At 49.9% G+C, this 13,532-nt stretch overlaps 1 protein-coding gene across 1 annotated transcript in view; it reads left to right on the top strand.

The window, feature by feature from the left end:
• The window catches only part of Tmco4 (transmembrane and coiled-coil domains 4), an 86,458-nt gene extending 72,926 nt beyond the window's left edge, over window positions 1-13,532 (top strand). Inside the window, exons 14-16 of the mRNA XM_034503703.2 lie at window positions 6,768-6,885; window positions 8,403-8,520; window positions 12,496-13,532. Of these exons, the coding sequence (XP_034359594.1) occupies window positions 6,768-6,885; window positions 8,403-8,520; window positions 12,496-12,900 (641 nt within the window). The 3' untranslated portion in view covers window positions 12,901-13,532. The remainder of the gene's footprint in view (window positions 1-6,767; window positions 6,886-8,402; window positions 8,521-12,495) is intronic.

Here is a 13,532-nt window from a genome sequence, read left to right as displayed (position 1 = left end):
AAAAAAAAACAAAAAACCCAGCAGATTAACAAGACACTAGAAAAATAATAATAATGAGCCGGGCAGTGGTGGTGCACGCCTTTAATCCCAGCACCTGGGAGGCAGAGGCAGGCAGATTTCTGAGTTCGAGGCCAGCCTGGTCTACAGAGTGAGTTCCAGGGCAGCCAGGGCTACATAAAGAGAAGATAGATAGATGGATAGATAGATAGATAGATAGATAGATAGATAGATAGATAGATAGATAATAGATAGATGATAGATAGATAGATAGATAGATAGATAGATAGATAGATAGATAGATTTCTGGACGTGAGAAGGTAGGATGTGAAATCCATGCTGGATGCTTCAATAACAGGTTAGACAGAAGAAGGGAGAAACCACTGCAAGATCCATTTGTAGAAATTACCCATAATGCCTTTGTAGAGGTAAGGAAGTGGAAAAATGGAATGAGGAAGTTCCTTGGTCGCCTAATGCAAAATCTGAGAGAAGAGCCAAGGGGAGAGAGGGGGTTTAATGCCTGAGAATTTTCCAGGAGTGAGTCCTGCCTGAGCTTCAGGGAGAAGCTATGCCTGGTTGGTAGACTCTTGGGAATAAATACTGTTCACTGAGAACCACTGAATGAGGATGGTTTGCCGCAGAGCAGGGGCTGCCTACCGCCTTTACTCAAGTGTGAGCAAGCACATAAACAGCCCATCTAGTCCCAGCTAGATTGCAGTCCTCAGTTTACCAGAAAATGTATTTCCAAATTACACACACTCGATGAAGGACTCATGGGGTTCATGCCTAGAATCGTAGCACTTGAGAAGTGGGAGGCCAGCCTTGGCTACAGAGTGAGTCTGAGGCCATCCTAGCAATGTGAGACCTTGTCAATTTCTGATGGGAAAGCCAAGATCCTGTGTGTCAGAATTACAAGCACCAGTCAATGAAATCAGTAGAAAACTCTAGAGCACAAAAATGTTCTCTAGCCCAGTTGCTAATATTGTTCCTCTCTGATATCTGTCAAGCTTGGCCTCCATAGTTCATACTTCCCTCAACAACTATTGTCATCGAAGCTTCTACTAGGATGGCCCAGTAAGCCAAGCTTACAGCATTTGGCCACCTTCCTAGTCCAAAATCCCAAAGTCTTCCAGTTTTCTCCAAAGAACAGTCTGGTGCTCTGGTCGGGCCTATCCCAGCAACAGCTGGTACTAACTTCTGTCTTAATTTTTATTTCTGTGATGCGACGCCATGACCAAGGCAACTTATAAAGCAAAGTATTTAATTTGAGGCTCACAGTTCCAAAGGGTTAGCATTTATGACCGTCGCAGTGGGGAGCACGGCTGCAGGCAAGGAGAGGTGGTGCTGTAGCAGGAGCTGAGAGCTCACATCTCAATCCACAAGCACGAGACAGAGCTAACTAGAAATGGCATGGACTTTTGAAACAGCAAAGCCCACCCTCAGACAGGCCACACCTTCTCCAGCAGGACCACGCCTCCTCCAGTAAGGCCACACCTCCTTCAGCAAGACCACGCCTCCTCCAGTAAGGTCACACCTCCTCTAGCAAGACCACATCTCCTAATCCTCTTCAAACTGTTCCACCAATACCCCATATTCAAATATATGAGCCTATAGGGGCCATTCTCATTCAAACCACCACAGTGTGTGTTAAAAACCCAAAGGTTAGGGAAATAGCTCTGTGGCAAAGCACTTGTCTAGTATGTACAAGGCCCTTGGTTCCATCCCTAGTAATGAAAAATATCAGATAGAAACTGTAGGAGGTCATGAGCCTCTCTTTCTCTTTCTTGGCCATATCTGTTAATGTGCTTCTGTTTGATACGTGGTTCAGACATACCTCAGCCTAGTCATCACGTGTGAGACTTCTTTCAGGTTGCCAGGGTGTCTCTTGTAACAAACTGGAAGTAGCCATCTCTGTGGGTACCTGTGGTCTGTGTGTAATAACTCAATTTTGGTTCAAAATTGTATCAGATCACAGAGGGAAGTGAGATGGGCAGGAGGGGATGAAATATAGAAAGACCCAAACCCTGCATGGTACTCGCTGTGTGAACCAGGAAAGCATTGGTAGGTCTCTGAGCCTGAATGTCTCATGGTAGAATGGAGGGGTTCTGCTCACCTTCCAGGGTCACTTGGTTCTGAACTTTTCCTAAAGTAAGAGGTAGTAATGGTAAAAACTAAAGAGAGCCAGGCATGGTGGCACACACTTGGTATCCCAGCACTTGGGAGGTTGAGGCAGGAGGATTACAAATTCAAGACCAGCCTGGACTATATATATTGAGACTCTGTCTTACAGAAAAAAAACTTTACAAAAAGGGTGTAGTAGGGGTGGTGATATGGCTTAGTCAGGAAAGTACTTGTAGCTTGCATGGACCTGAGTTCAGACCCATGTAAGACAGCCAGGCAATGACCTAGGCACAAGCAAAATACAGGTGGAGCCTCCAAGTTTGCTGACCAGTGAGCCCAGCCAAGTCGTAAGCACCAGGCTCAGTCATAGATCCTATCTCCAAAGAGAAGGCAGACAGTAATTGACGAAGACACCCAGCGTCAACCTCTAGCCTCCACACACATCACGTGCCATGCATGTGCTGCATGCATGTACCACGCACCCAGTTCTTCTAAAGAAAGCAAAGGGAACCAGGCATGGTTTATTCTCAGCCTTCTGGAGGCAGAGGCAGGTGGATCTCAATGAGTTCCAAGCCAAACATAGGGCTGCATAGTAAGACCCTGTCTCCAAAGTCAAGGAGGGGAACAGGAAGATGTCTCAGTGGTTAAAAGCAAGCAGTGCTGTTTCAGAAGATCCCATTTTGATTCACAGTACCCATGTCTGGCCTCTCAGAACTGCCTATAACTCCAGCTCCAGGACCCAACACCTTCTTCTGGCATTTACTGGGCACTGTGTTCATGTGCACATATACCTGGACACACATATGTATAATTTTTAAAATAATAATAAAATAAAGTATTTTTTACAGATTTATTTGATCAGCCAATCCTGGAGTTCCTACAATCCCAGTTGGCTGAATATGAGTGTGGCTGTCACCAGATACCCCAGAAATACACAGCAGAGCATGGCTCAGCCAGATGGCTCTTTCATCTCTGTGATAACACACAATCACATTTGATGCGATTTATTTCCCAGCCATGAAACCGTACCCACCAGTTGCTTGAACCAAGTCAAACCTAGTGTCAGCCTGCCTGGGGGGCAGCCAGGAGAGGCCAGGTGGAACAGATTAATTTTGAGATTCCTGGGGAGCAGTAATAGCTGCCTCATTCTGTGTGGGCATCAGAGAGCAGAACTGAAGGCTTAGTTATCCACTTGAAGAATTCATCCTAAATCCTGATTAGACGGCCAAAGAGGTTCCTAGGTGATTTCCTGCCAGTGTGAGCCTCCCCTAGGGGGCAGCCTCTGCAGTCAGGATTCCCTCTCTTCCCCCCTCCTTATCACCCCCCCCCCCCATTTTCCCAACTCATCTCCCTCCTTTTATATTTTTCTACTTCCTTTGCGGAGTGCATATCTGAGTATCTTTTCAATGGACTTGGTTCGTGTTAGATACCACTCATAGCAACTCCTTCAAGGCCTTTCTTGCAGATCTGAGGCTGGCAGATGCTCTCCCCTCCGTGCCCCCTCCCATTCTCACCTTATCACTCTCAGCACACATGAGCCCCTGATGGGATGGAGAGGATCCAGCCACTTTGCAGGTACAGCTGAGAGAGTCTCATTACTGACAACGTGACAGGCATGTAGGAATGCGCTTTGCACCTCTCTGGCTGTTTGAGGAGACATCAGAAGCTCTGTGCACGCTGGCTTCCCTTTAACAAGGCCTGATATTGGGAAACCAGTAGAGATCAGGTCAGCTATACTGGTTTCCATGGACAAAGCTGGGGCGCTGGGACATGGTCTTTAAATTTCAGTTTTAGAGTTTACACATACACAGTTTTCAAGGCTGTTACTAAGAAGAGGATGATGACCCGTCTGGGTCCTGGATGGGTTTTGGGAAAACTGAAGCCATCTCTAGACTTCTGGGAGTACCAGGTGCTGAAAATGTCATCACAAGAGTCCAGGGTGAGCCTCCAGAAACACCAGAAGGACAGAGAACAGGAGTAAAGTTGATAGCAAAATATTATCAAAAGTAAAGAAAGAACTCTGCACAGCATGGATATTCTTGAAGCTACAGAGCAAACATTTTATTTTTTTAAGAGTTATTTTTATTTTTCATTTTATGTAGGGGTGTGAGTGCAGTCTCTTATGCAAGCCAGAAGACAGTGTCCAATCCCTGGAGATTTAGATGGTCGTGAATTGCCTAGCATGGATGCTGGGACCTGAACCAGGGTCCTTGGCAAGGCCAGAAAGCACTCTTAACCACTGAGGCATCTTTCCAGCCCTCTGACCTGGACACTTGAAAGTGATAAGGGACTGGAGATATGACTCAGTTGACAGAGTGCTTGCCTAGCGTGCATGAAGTCCTAGGTTCCGTCTCCAGTGCTCATAAACTCAGAGTGGTGACCCACACCTCTGATCCCAGCAGTGGAGAAGTAAAAGTAGTAAGGTCACAAGTTTAAGGCCATCCTCGGCTAGGCCTAAGCCAATAGTATACGTGAGATCCTAGGATACATGTATCTCAGGCTGGTCTAGAACTAGCAATATAGCCAACAATGGCCTTTGTCTTAGATACTGTTTCATTGCTACAAGGAGATACCATGACCAAGACAAATTATTAAAGAAAGCCTTTGACCGGGGGGATTGCTTGCAGAATTAGTAGATTAGAGGATTAGTCCATGATCCACATAGCGGGGAGCCTGGCAGCAGGCAGGCATGGTGCTGAAGAAGTAGCTGGATAGTTACATCCTGATCTACAGGCAGAAGAAGGCAGGGAGAGAGGAACCCACCCCATTGACACGCCCCCTCCAACAAGGCCACACCTCCTAATCCTTCCCAAACAGTCCACCAGCCGGGAACCAACTATTCAAGTATATGCGCCTGTGAGTGCTGTTCTCATTCAAACCACCACAGCCTTGAACCTCTGATCCTCTGGACTTTAACTCTCAGATGCTGGGATTACAGATATCTGCTACCACACCCAACTCATGTGTGGATGAATCCCAGGGCTCCATGCAGGCTAGGCAAGCATCTTCCCAACTGAGCCACATCCCCAGCCTTGACATCCATTCCTAAGGGATCGCTTCTGGGCTAGAGAGAAACAGCAGACTGAAAGTCCTGGAGCAGAGGGAGGGCGAGGGCTTGACTGACAAGCTTTCCTTTTCAACCAGAGGCATGCCACCCCCTTACTGCCAAAGGTGTAGCAGGATGGAGGGCCGTCCACTCCCATAGTACAAGCAGAGAATAAATAAAATCCAAGGAGCTGTTTCAAAACGGAGAGGCACAAAAGTGTCTGTGTCTGTGACTTCTGAACTCAAAGATAATCTCACCCCCTTTACATAAGAATATGAATATTTATAAGCTTGTGGAGGCGGGGGGGGGGGGGGGGGGGGGGGGGGGGATGGAAGGCGCGGGCCAGGTAAGTGTTCCTCTGCTGCATCCTCAGGCCTGGGGCTCTGTATTTAATGCCTCAAACTTTCACAGGAGGGAAGGCCGGGACCAGACAGTGACTTTTGGTAGACACTGTTGCCACAGCAAAAAGATGCCAGGGCCATTAAATGTTTATCTCTGGCATCTTTATGATTTTATACTTATTTAATGTGTATGTGTGTGTGTATCTGGTGTGTGTGTGTGTATATGTATGTATGTTTGTATGTGTGTGTATCTGTTGTATGTGTATGTGCATGTGTGTATATATGTGTGTGTATATCTACACGTGTGTGTATTTGTTGTATGTGTGTATGGTGTGTGTATGTATAAATGTGTGTATGCATTTGCATGTGTGTGTGTGTGTACACATGCCTCGGTTCCCATGTAGAGGTCAGAAGACAACTTTAGTTGGTCTCTCCTACCATGTGGGTTCCTGGGATCAACTTGGACATCTTTACCCACCGAGCTGTCTCATTGGCCCTCTGGCGTCTTGTCAGTCTTGAACAGTGGATGCATTCTGTACTGACTCCATATCCTGAGGGCTGCTGGACACTGGAGGTATCACCTGATAAGGGCTGTTTTTCAATGTAGGAACAGGAACTTAGGCCCTTGCACACGATACAGAGAGCAAACCCTTTGTAAATACTACACAGTGAGCCGATCTTTTGCAAATTCCATGCCTTGAGCAGCCCCTTTGAATGCAGCTCGTCTGAGAGTGGATGGGGCTTGGTGAGACAGCTCCTGGCTGGGCTTCAGCAACAGTGGAATTCATGTCTAAGCCAACCTGGTTTGCGTTCATTGTGAACTACACGGGAGACTCGCTGGCTAGGCTCACTACACAGGAGACTCGCTGGCTAGGCTCAGTTCAGAACCACAGCAGTTGCCTCTTAGGCTTCTCTCCCTGGGTCTCTCTCTGGATCTGAAGTTTGCTCAGAATCCCTGCTACTGTCCCTGCTGGCCACAAGGAGGTGTGGAAAAACACCTTGTTTCCTACTGGGGCTGTGCCACCTGCTGTCTATGTGTCTGTGTGCTGTTTACCTTAACTGTCACAGTGACACTTTGCAGGAATAGATCAGACATGTGAAGGTCAACTTAGGACCTAGAGTCCTGTGTCAGCCTCTATTTCTGGGGTGTGTGTTTGTGTGCATGCATGTATGCTACCCCCTTCTGTTTCCCACCTCAATCCATCCCACACCATGCTATGTGTGCAGGAACACTGACAGACTCTTCTGGGATCTCTCACCAGATTGCCAAGGGATCATCGAGGATGTGGTCCTTCTGGGTGCACCAGTAGAAGGCGACCCCAAGCACTGGGAACCATTCCGGAATGTGGTGTCTGGGAGAATTGTCAATGGCTACTGCAGGTCTGTCTGAACCTCGTGTCATGGGGGAGGTAACAACATTTCCTGAGCTCTGGTGTGCCCTTCCCCACCCTTTCTGGAGACAAGAAGTCTCTATGAAGAAAGGTACCAGAAGCTGGGTGTGGGCATGTCAGCACTGTGGCTAGAGCCAGAGGTTCAGATCTGAGAGGCGTCCCACCCTTTAGGATGGCAGAGGAGGGTCTTGTGGGATCCTGTGTCATCACCTGCAGGATGACTCTGAAGGAGGGAGCATGGGATAGCACCTGAGACAGAAAAACAAAAGGGTCTATATGAGAGCCCTTTGGGGCTAAGGCATGCCTGTGTACACCATTGGCAGTGCGGACATCTGGGCTCCATTTTTGTAGAATGATTTCTGAGCAGGGACAGGAAGGTAGAAGAAGCTGGCAGTACAGAGAGTCAGCACCCTGGGCAACAGCCTTTCTAGCAAGCGCTGGGACCTGGGGGTCAGGAAGGGATTAGGAGAGCAGCCCTGTCTGTAGGGGTATCTGTGGAGAAGCCCTCAGAGTTTCATTCTGAGTTAAATCCCCAAGCTCCAAAAAGCAACCCCAACCCCAAGCCTTGTGAGACAATCCTGTATCAGGGAGCCCACAGGCTGGTTAGCTGTAAAAAACCCAAATCTCATAAGTTCTCAACCGCCACAGGTCACCTGCAGCAAATACATAGGATGGGAGCTGGAGAGATGGCTCAGTGGTTAAGAGCACTGACTGTTCTTCCAGAGGTCCTGAGTTCAATTCCCAGCAACCACATGGTGGTTCATAACCATCTGTAATGGGATCTGATGCCCTCTTCTGGCATATCTGAAGACAGTTACAGTGTACTCATATACATAAAATAAATCTAAAAAAAAAAAAACACACACACACAAAAAACAAAACAAAAAAAACAAAAAAACACAAAGGATGGTCACCAAGTGACCTGAAGGTGGCACTCCAAGCTCAGAGTCAAAGGGGAGGCTAGAGGGATGACTGGTGACCTTTATTTTGTTGAGGCAGGCTCTGATATAGCTCAGGCTGGCTTTGAACTCTCTATGTAGCCAAAGATCCTCTGCTTCCACCTTCCAGGCGTTGGATGCACAGACAGGCACCCTCCGATTCCGACTTATACAGGGCTAAGGACCAAAAGCAGCGTTTGTGCTTACAGGCAAGCACCCTGCAGGGCTCAGAGGCCAGAGGCTCCGGGTGACAGCTAAAGGCAGAGGGAGGGACAGTCAGTAAAGGGCCTGTGGTGGAGGAGCCTACAGGGAAAAAGCAAATGGTGAGAGTCCCATGTAAAGGAATTCATCTCCAGAGAGGAAGGAGGAGGTCAGAGCCCCTCAGAGCATCTAGCAGACCACTCTGGTGCCCTCATCCCACCCTAGCACTTGGAAGCTGAAGTGGAAGGATTGTGAGTTTGAGGCTAATCCAGTCTCTGTAGTATCTATGCCCAGTTGCCCAGTTGCCCGGCGGTCAGAGGCCCAACCTGCCCGGGGTCAGGCTGATGGCCCCTATTTCTGCCCGCAGGGGAGACTGGCTCCTGAGCTTCGTGTACCGCACGTCTTCTGTGCAGCTCCGCGTCGCAGGCCTGCAGCCTGTGCTGCTGCAGGACCGGAGGATGGAGAACGTGGACCTGTCCTCAGTGGTGAGTATTGATCTGTCCCACTGGCCTGTGTATGAGGGACACCAGGTCTCTCCAGCACTTGGAGAGAGTACCTGCACGTACCTGCCTCTTGCAAGTTGAGATCCATCCCAGTCTTTCCCCAGTGGCTGTAATTCTCAAGCTACCTCCAGGCAGGAACTGTTCTGCCCCATTTACAGATGAGGAAATCAAGGCTGAGAAAACTTCCTGTGTCCTAACGAGCAATACGAGCAATTCGAGCAATTCTCGCAGGGCTGGATCCAAACCCCGAAAGTCCTCAAATTACCAACCCCGCCCCTCAACACCTTCACCCCAGATGACCAGTCAGAGCTGCCCTCCCACCGCACTTCCTTCCCCCTGGACAAAACCAAAGCAAGCAGAGGACTCAGGTGCAGGACATGGGCTACACTCAAAGCAGTAGACCCTGGTGCCGGCCAAGCAAGAACATATCCAACACTGGTCCGCTATATGGGAATGTTTACTGAAGATGCAAGGCCAGGGCTCTGGGCTTATGAGTGCTCCCCAATATTAGTCCCCTCCTCTTCAATCAGCCCACCGCCCTCACTTCTCCACCCTGGAGACTAGCTGCTTCCAGACCTCTCCCTCCTCCAACACCTTGGCTGTGGCTCAGCTTTGTAGCTCTGCCTAATAATAGCTCTTTACCACATTAAGGGCCTCAGCAAAGCGGTGCTTCCCTCCTCTGACTAATTAGACGTAATTAGCATTGCCTTTGTGTTCCTGCCTTTTCTTGGCAGCTTGCTGGAAGAGGGGCTGGCAGGTCTCCCTCTGTAGGAAGCGCCTGGCAGTTCCCTTTGCAGCAGCAACTACAGACCTGTCTGTCCGTCCTTCCTGTGGCATGGACCATGTCTGGGATGGATAAAGGGACACTGGTTAGGATGTCCGTTTGTCCGTCACCCTGTCCCACTTGAGGCTGCAGGAGGTGGAGGGGTTTTACCATCGCAGGGCTCACCATGTGAAGCTGTTCAGGACAAACCTTTCCAGATTCCAGAGGATGTACCTGATGTCTAAGACTTAACAAAGAACCCTACCACAGAGTACATAGTAATAGCACCGGCAGTGACATCAGCTGCCCTGTGTCAAGTGACCCTACGAAAGTCCCAGGAAGACACACTGATCCACTGTCCAGATGTGGAGACCGAGGCTGGAGTGCCTTAAGTGAGCATTTATCTGTGCTCACAGGTTTCAGCCTGCCAGGGCGGGAAAGGTCCAACAGGAAGCAGTTCACAGAGGGATAGATTGAAATCAAAGGGTGAGGGAGGAACTAGGGGCAGGGTGTCACATCAAAAGCCCACTTCTAGTGACCTACTCCACCCACAGGGCCCTACCTCAGGTTCTGCAACCTCACACCACCACCAGCTGGAGAATGGATGGTCAAGAACCTGAGCCTGAGGGGACAGTGTAGGTTCAAGCTGGAAACCCAGGGAACTACCTCAGAGCCTGGGCCCTCAGCCACGAATTTGTCTGTATTCCTAAACCTCCAGAGCCTGGTCAGCAATTTGCAGTCCTGCCAAGCACGCCTGTATCCACATGGCTGCCTTCCCCGTGCCAGCCCACAGGATGCTGGGGTCATTGCAAGTTTCATCTTACGGAAGCATGTGGCACTGGGGAACCCAGGGCCTAGTGGGCTTGGGAAGGGTCCTCAGCACAGACAGGTGGGGCGGTGGCAGCCAGGCCAGGTCTCTTGCAAGGCAGGAAAGGGAAAATGTCGGGATCCATTCCTGCCCACGTGGACCTAGTGACTGGAGTCCACAGTCTTTTGGCCACTAGTCTAATAGGCCTTTGCTGGTTGACAGTACGTGCTAGGAGCTTCCTGGTGCATCCTGGGGCTTTACCCAACATCAGTCATGAGAGATGGCTGTTTTACGCTAGTGATACCTGACTGTACCCAGCAGTGGGCAAAGCTCAGTGGGACAACTGGGGAGATGGCCATGGGTTGAAAACTTCAGGATCAACTGTGTCGCATCCACCCATGCCCCAGGATGCTTACCCCTCTGCTGACTGTAAACACGGAGCACCAGCAACAAAGACGCCACTGTGGGTCTTTGTAGAACAGTAGCTGGCAGACTGTACATGGCCAAGACCTGGACAGAGGAAGCCAGAGCTGTGTGCTGTAGGTATGAGGGCCACCTGGGGTCGGCTGCAGTAATGACACTGACTCCATCCTTCCCGTCTGCCTTTTCACACACAGTCCTTCTCCAGGATCCAGAACGCTCAGGGAAGCAGCTCTTATTTGTCCATAGGGAACTGGTTAGCATTTGTCCCTGTGGAGCTGAAGTTTCTGTTGTCTGGGATTCAGATGTGATAACTAGCGCTTATGCAGCCATTTTGGGCTCCCGAATGGATCAGCCCAGCTAACTCTCCACCTTCATCTCCCCTTTGAGGCAAACTCAAGTAAGAGAACTTATATTTATATAGCACCTACTAAGCGGCAGTCACAGTATGCTGTAATTTCTGTGAACCTCTCCAATCCCCTTGAGAGACTATGCATTTCAAGGGGATCAGAGGGGATGTCTTGGCTCAGTCAGCAAAGTGCTTTCCACAAAAGCATGAGGATCTGAGTTCAGGTCCCCAGAACCCAGGTGAAAAACATTCAGTACCAGGAACTGCAGGTGGCAGTACTGGGGGGTTGCAGAGGCAGGAGGATCCCTGGAGTTTTCTGACTAGCCAGTCTAGCCAAATAGAGATGCTCCAGGGTCAGTGAGAGACCTGACTCAAAAAATAAGGTGGAGGGCTTGAGAGATGGCTCAGCAGTTAAGAGTACTGGCTGCTCTTCCAGAGGTCCTGAGTTCAATTCCCAGCAACCACATGGTGGCTCACAACCATCTGTAATGGGGTCCAATGCCCTCTTCTGGGGTGCAGGCATACATTCAGTATACAGTATATACAACACTGTATACATAGGACAACAGGAGGAGAAGAAGGAAGAGGATGAGGAGAAGGAAGAGGAAGGAAGGAAGGAAGAAGATATGGTGGAGAGTGATTGATTGAGGAAGACACCTGATCTTTGATACACACACACACACACACACACACACACACACACACACACACACACGTACACAGAGGGGGTTAAGAAAAGACTTCTTACACAAGAACTCAAGAAGCATCAGGAAACACCACCACTCCCTCCCCATTAGCCATGAGCTAATACCTGGGGCTAGGGTATGTAGCATGAACAGAATGTTATCTGATTTGTAACAGTAACAATTGCCATCCAAAGCCATGGCACTGGTCTGGTGGCAACTCCTGGCTGCATGGTCTCATGGTGGTGAGGCAAGCTGGCTTTGTAACCAGTCTGCCCTCAGGGAGACAGCACTGTTCAAGCTTGAAACAGAACAGTTGCTCTGCCAACTGCCTAAGGCCCCTCCTGTCAACACTGTTGTTTTGGGAGTTAACTTTTCAGTATACAATGGGGGTCGTTTACAAGTGGGAGACTTCCTGGGAGGGGTTGGGAGAGGTGGAAGGATGATGGGGAAGGGTCAGTGAGCTGTGAAGAAACAGAGCCTTACTGGCTATGACAAAGCTTTATTCCTGACTTGGGGTTTTTCCTGGGGAAACCCTCACAGCCACCGTCTGGGAGAGCCACTCCTAAGGTTAGGGACAGAAACACCCTCCCTCCAAGATCCCATGGCTACTGAAGAGGAAACACTGAACCCCTGCCCTGCTTCCGAATCATCAGTATGGGGCTTTGTGCTCCAGGGGACCCACACATTTGGAGAAGCTTTCTTTAACTTTCCCTGCCTTGGATCCTATAGCTGCCCCCCCACCACCACACCCCTTCCCCCCAGTTCTCCTTCCAGTGCGCTCTAGACTTGAGAAGAAATAATAATTGGGATCCTGGATTCTGAGTGACCGGCTGAGGGTGGAGCTTAGCTTGGATCCCAGGAACAGGTGGGCCCTGCCCATCTATCCGCCTGCCCACCTACCCACATGGTCCTTATTCACCGTCTCCTGCAGGTCAACGGCCACTTGGACTATGCCAAGCAAATGGATGTCATCCTGAAGACTGTGGGCATCCGCACCAAGCCCGGCTGGGGTGAGAAGGGACTGCCACTGGCCCCTGGCAGCCTGCCCCAAGAAGTGTCACTCCAGACAGCCACAGTCTCTACAGATGACACAATCCACCAGGATGGACAAAGCCAGAGACCTGCCTCGGGAGACAGTCTCAAAACCACCATACCTTCCAGTGCCAGCCAAGCCCAGGAGCCAGCAGGGCTGGACCAGTCTACAGAGGACTCGCTCTTTCCTGCTACTGCTCCGGCAGAGGAACACCTGATCTGCAGTCATGGTGTGGGTCCCAATCCACTGGGCTGCCCTGACTGTACCCATGGGACCCAGGAGTCCTGTGCAGAACTGGACTGACCCAGCAGGTGTCTGGATACCTCTCCAGACTGCTCTATGCAACTTTCTCTAAGCCCTGCAGGCTTTCCAGAGAGCTGTGGAGGTGGGGGATTTCCACAAGTGCCTTTCTTAAACAGAGAGGAGCTAGAACGGAAAGAGAGAAAACACTGGCTCTCTGAGGAAACACGGGCAGTATGACCTCCCAGGTTAACCCAGCTCCAAACCAGTGTAGGCTCCCACCCTGCAGGTCCCATCCAGAGGCCCCTAAAGTCACTGTGGGACTGGAGGTCCCCAAGCTTCCCTTTCTCCAGCCTCAGTGGACCCAAGTGTCTTCCAGATCTTGCATCTACTCTGCAGCACTGCCCACTGATCCCAGGCTCCACCAGCGGGACGTTTTCGGGTGCCAATGAGACACTTTGCTCCCTCTGCCCTTTGAAGGAGCAGATCTGTCCAGGACATTTATGTGGGCTGGATAACAGACATAGATGTGGCATGTGTGGTATGGAGGCCCATGCTGAGTTTGTGAAACACGTGACCCTGGATAGAATTATACCTAGAGAAATAAAGGCAGAATTCACAGTCAGCATCTGGAGAACTGGGCCTTGGTGAGCGTGGATTACATGAGGAGGGACCAATAAACACTGTTTGTCACA

Source organism: Arvicanthis niloticus, chromosome 5 (genome assembly GCF_011762505.2).
Source record: "Arvicanthis niloticus isolate mArvNil1 chromosome 5, mArvNil1.pat.X, whole genome shotgun sequence".
In the NCBI taxonomy this organism is placed as follows: Eukaryota; Metazoa; Chordata; class Mammalia; order Rodentia; family Muridae; genus Arvicanthis; species Arvicanthis niloticus.
The sequence above is the reverse complement of the archived record's forward strand: the minus strand, read 5'-3'. Positions and strand labels throughout refer to the sequence as shown.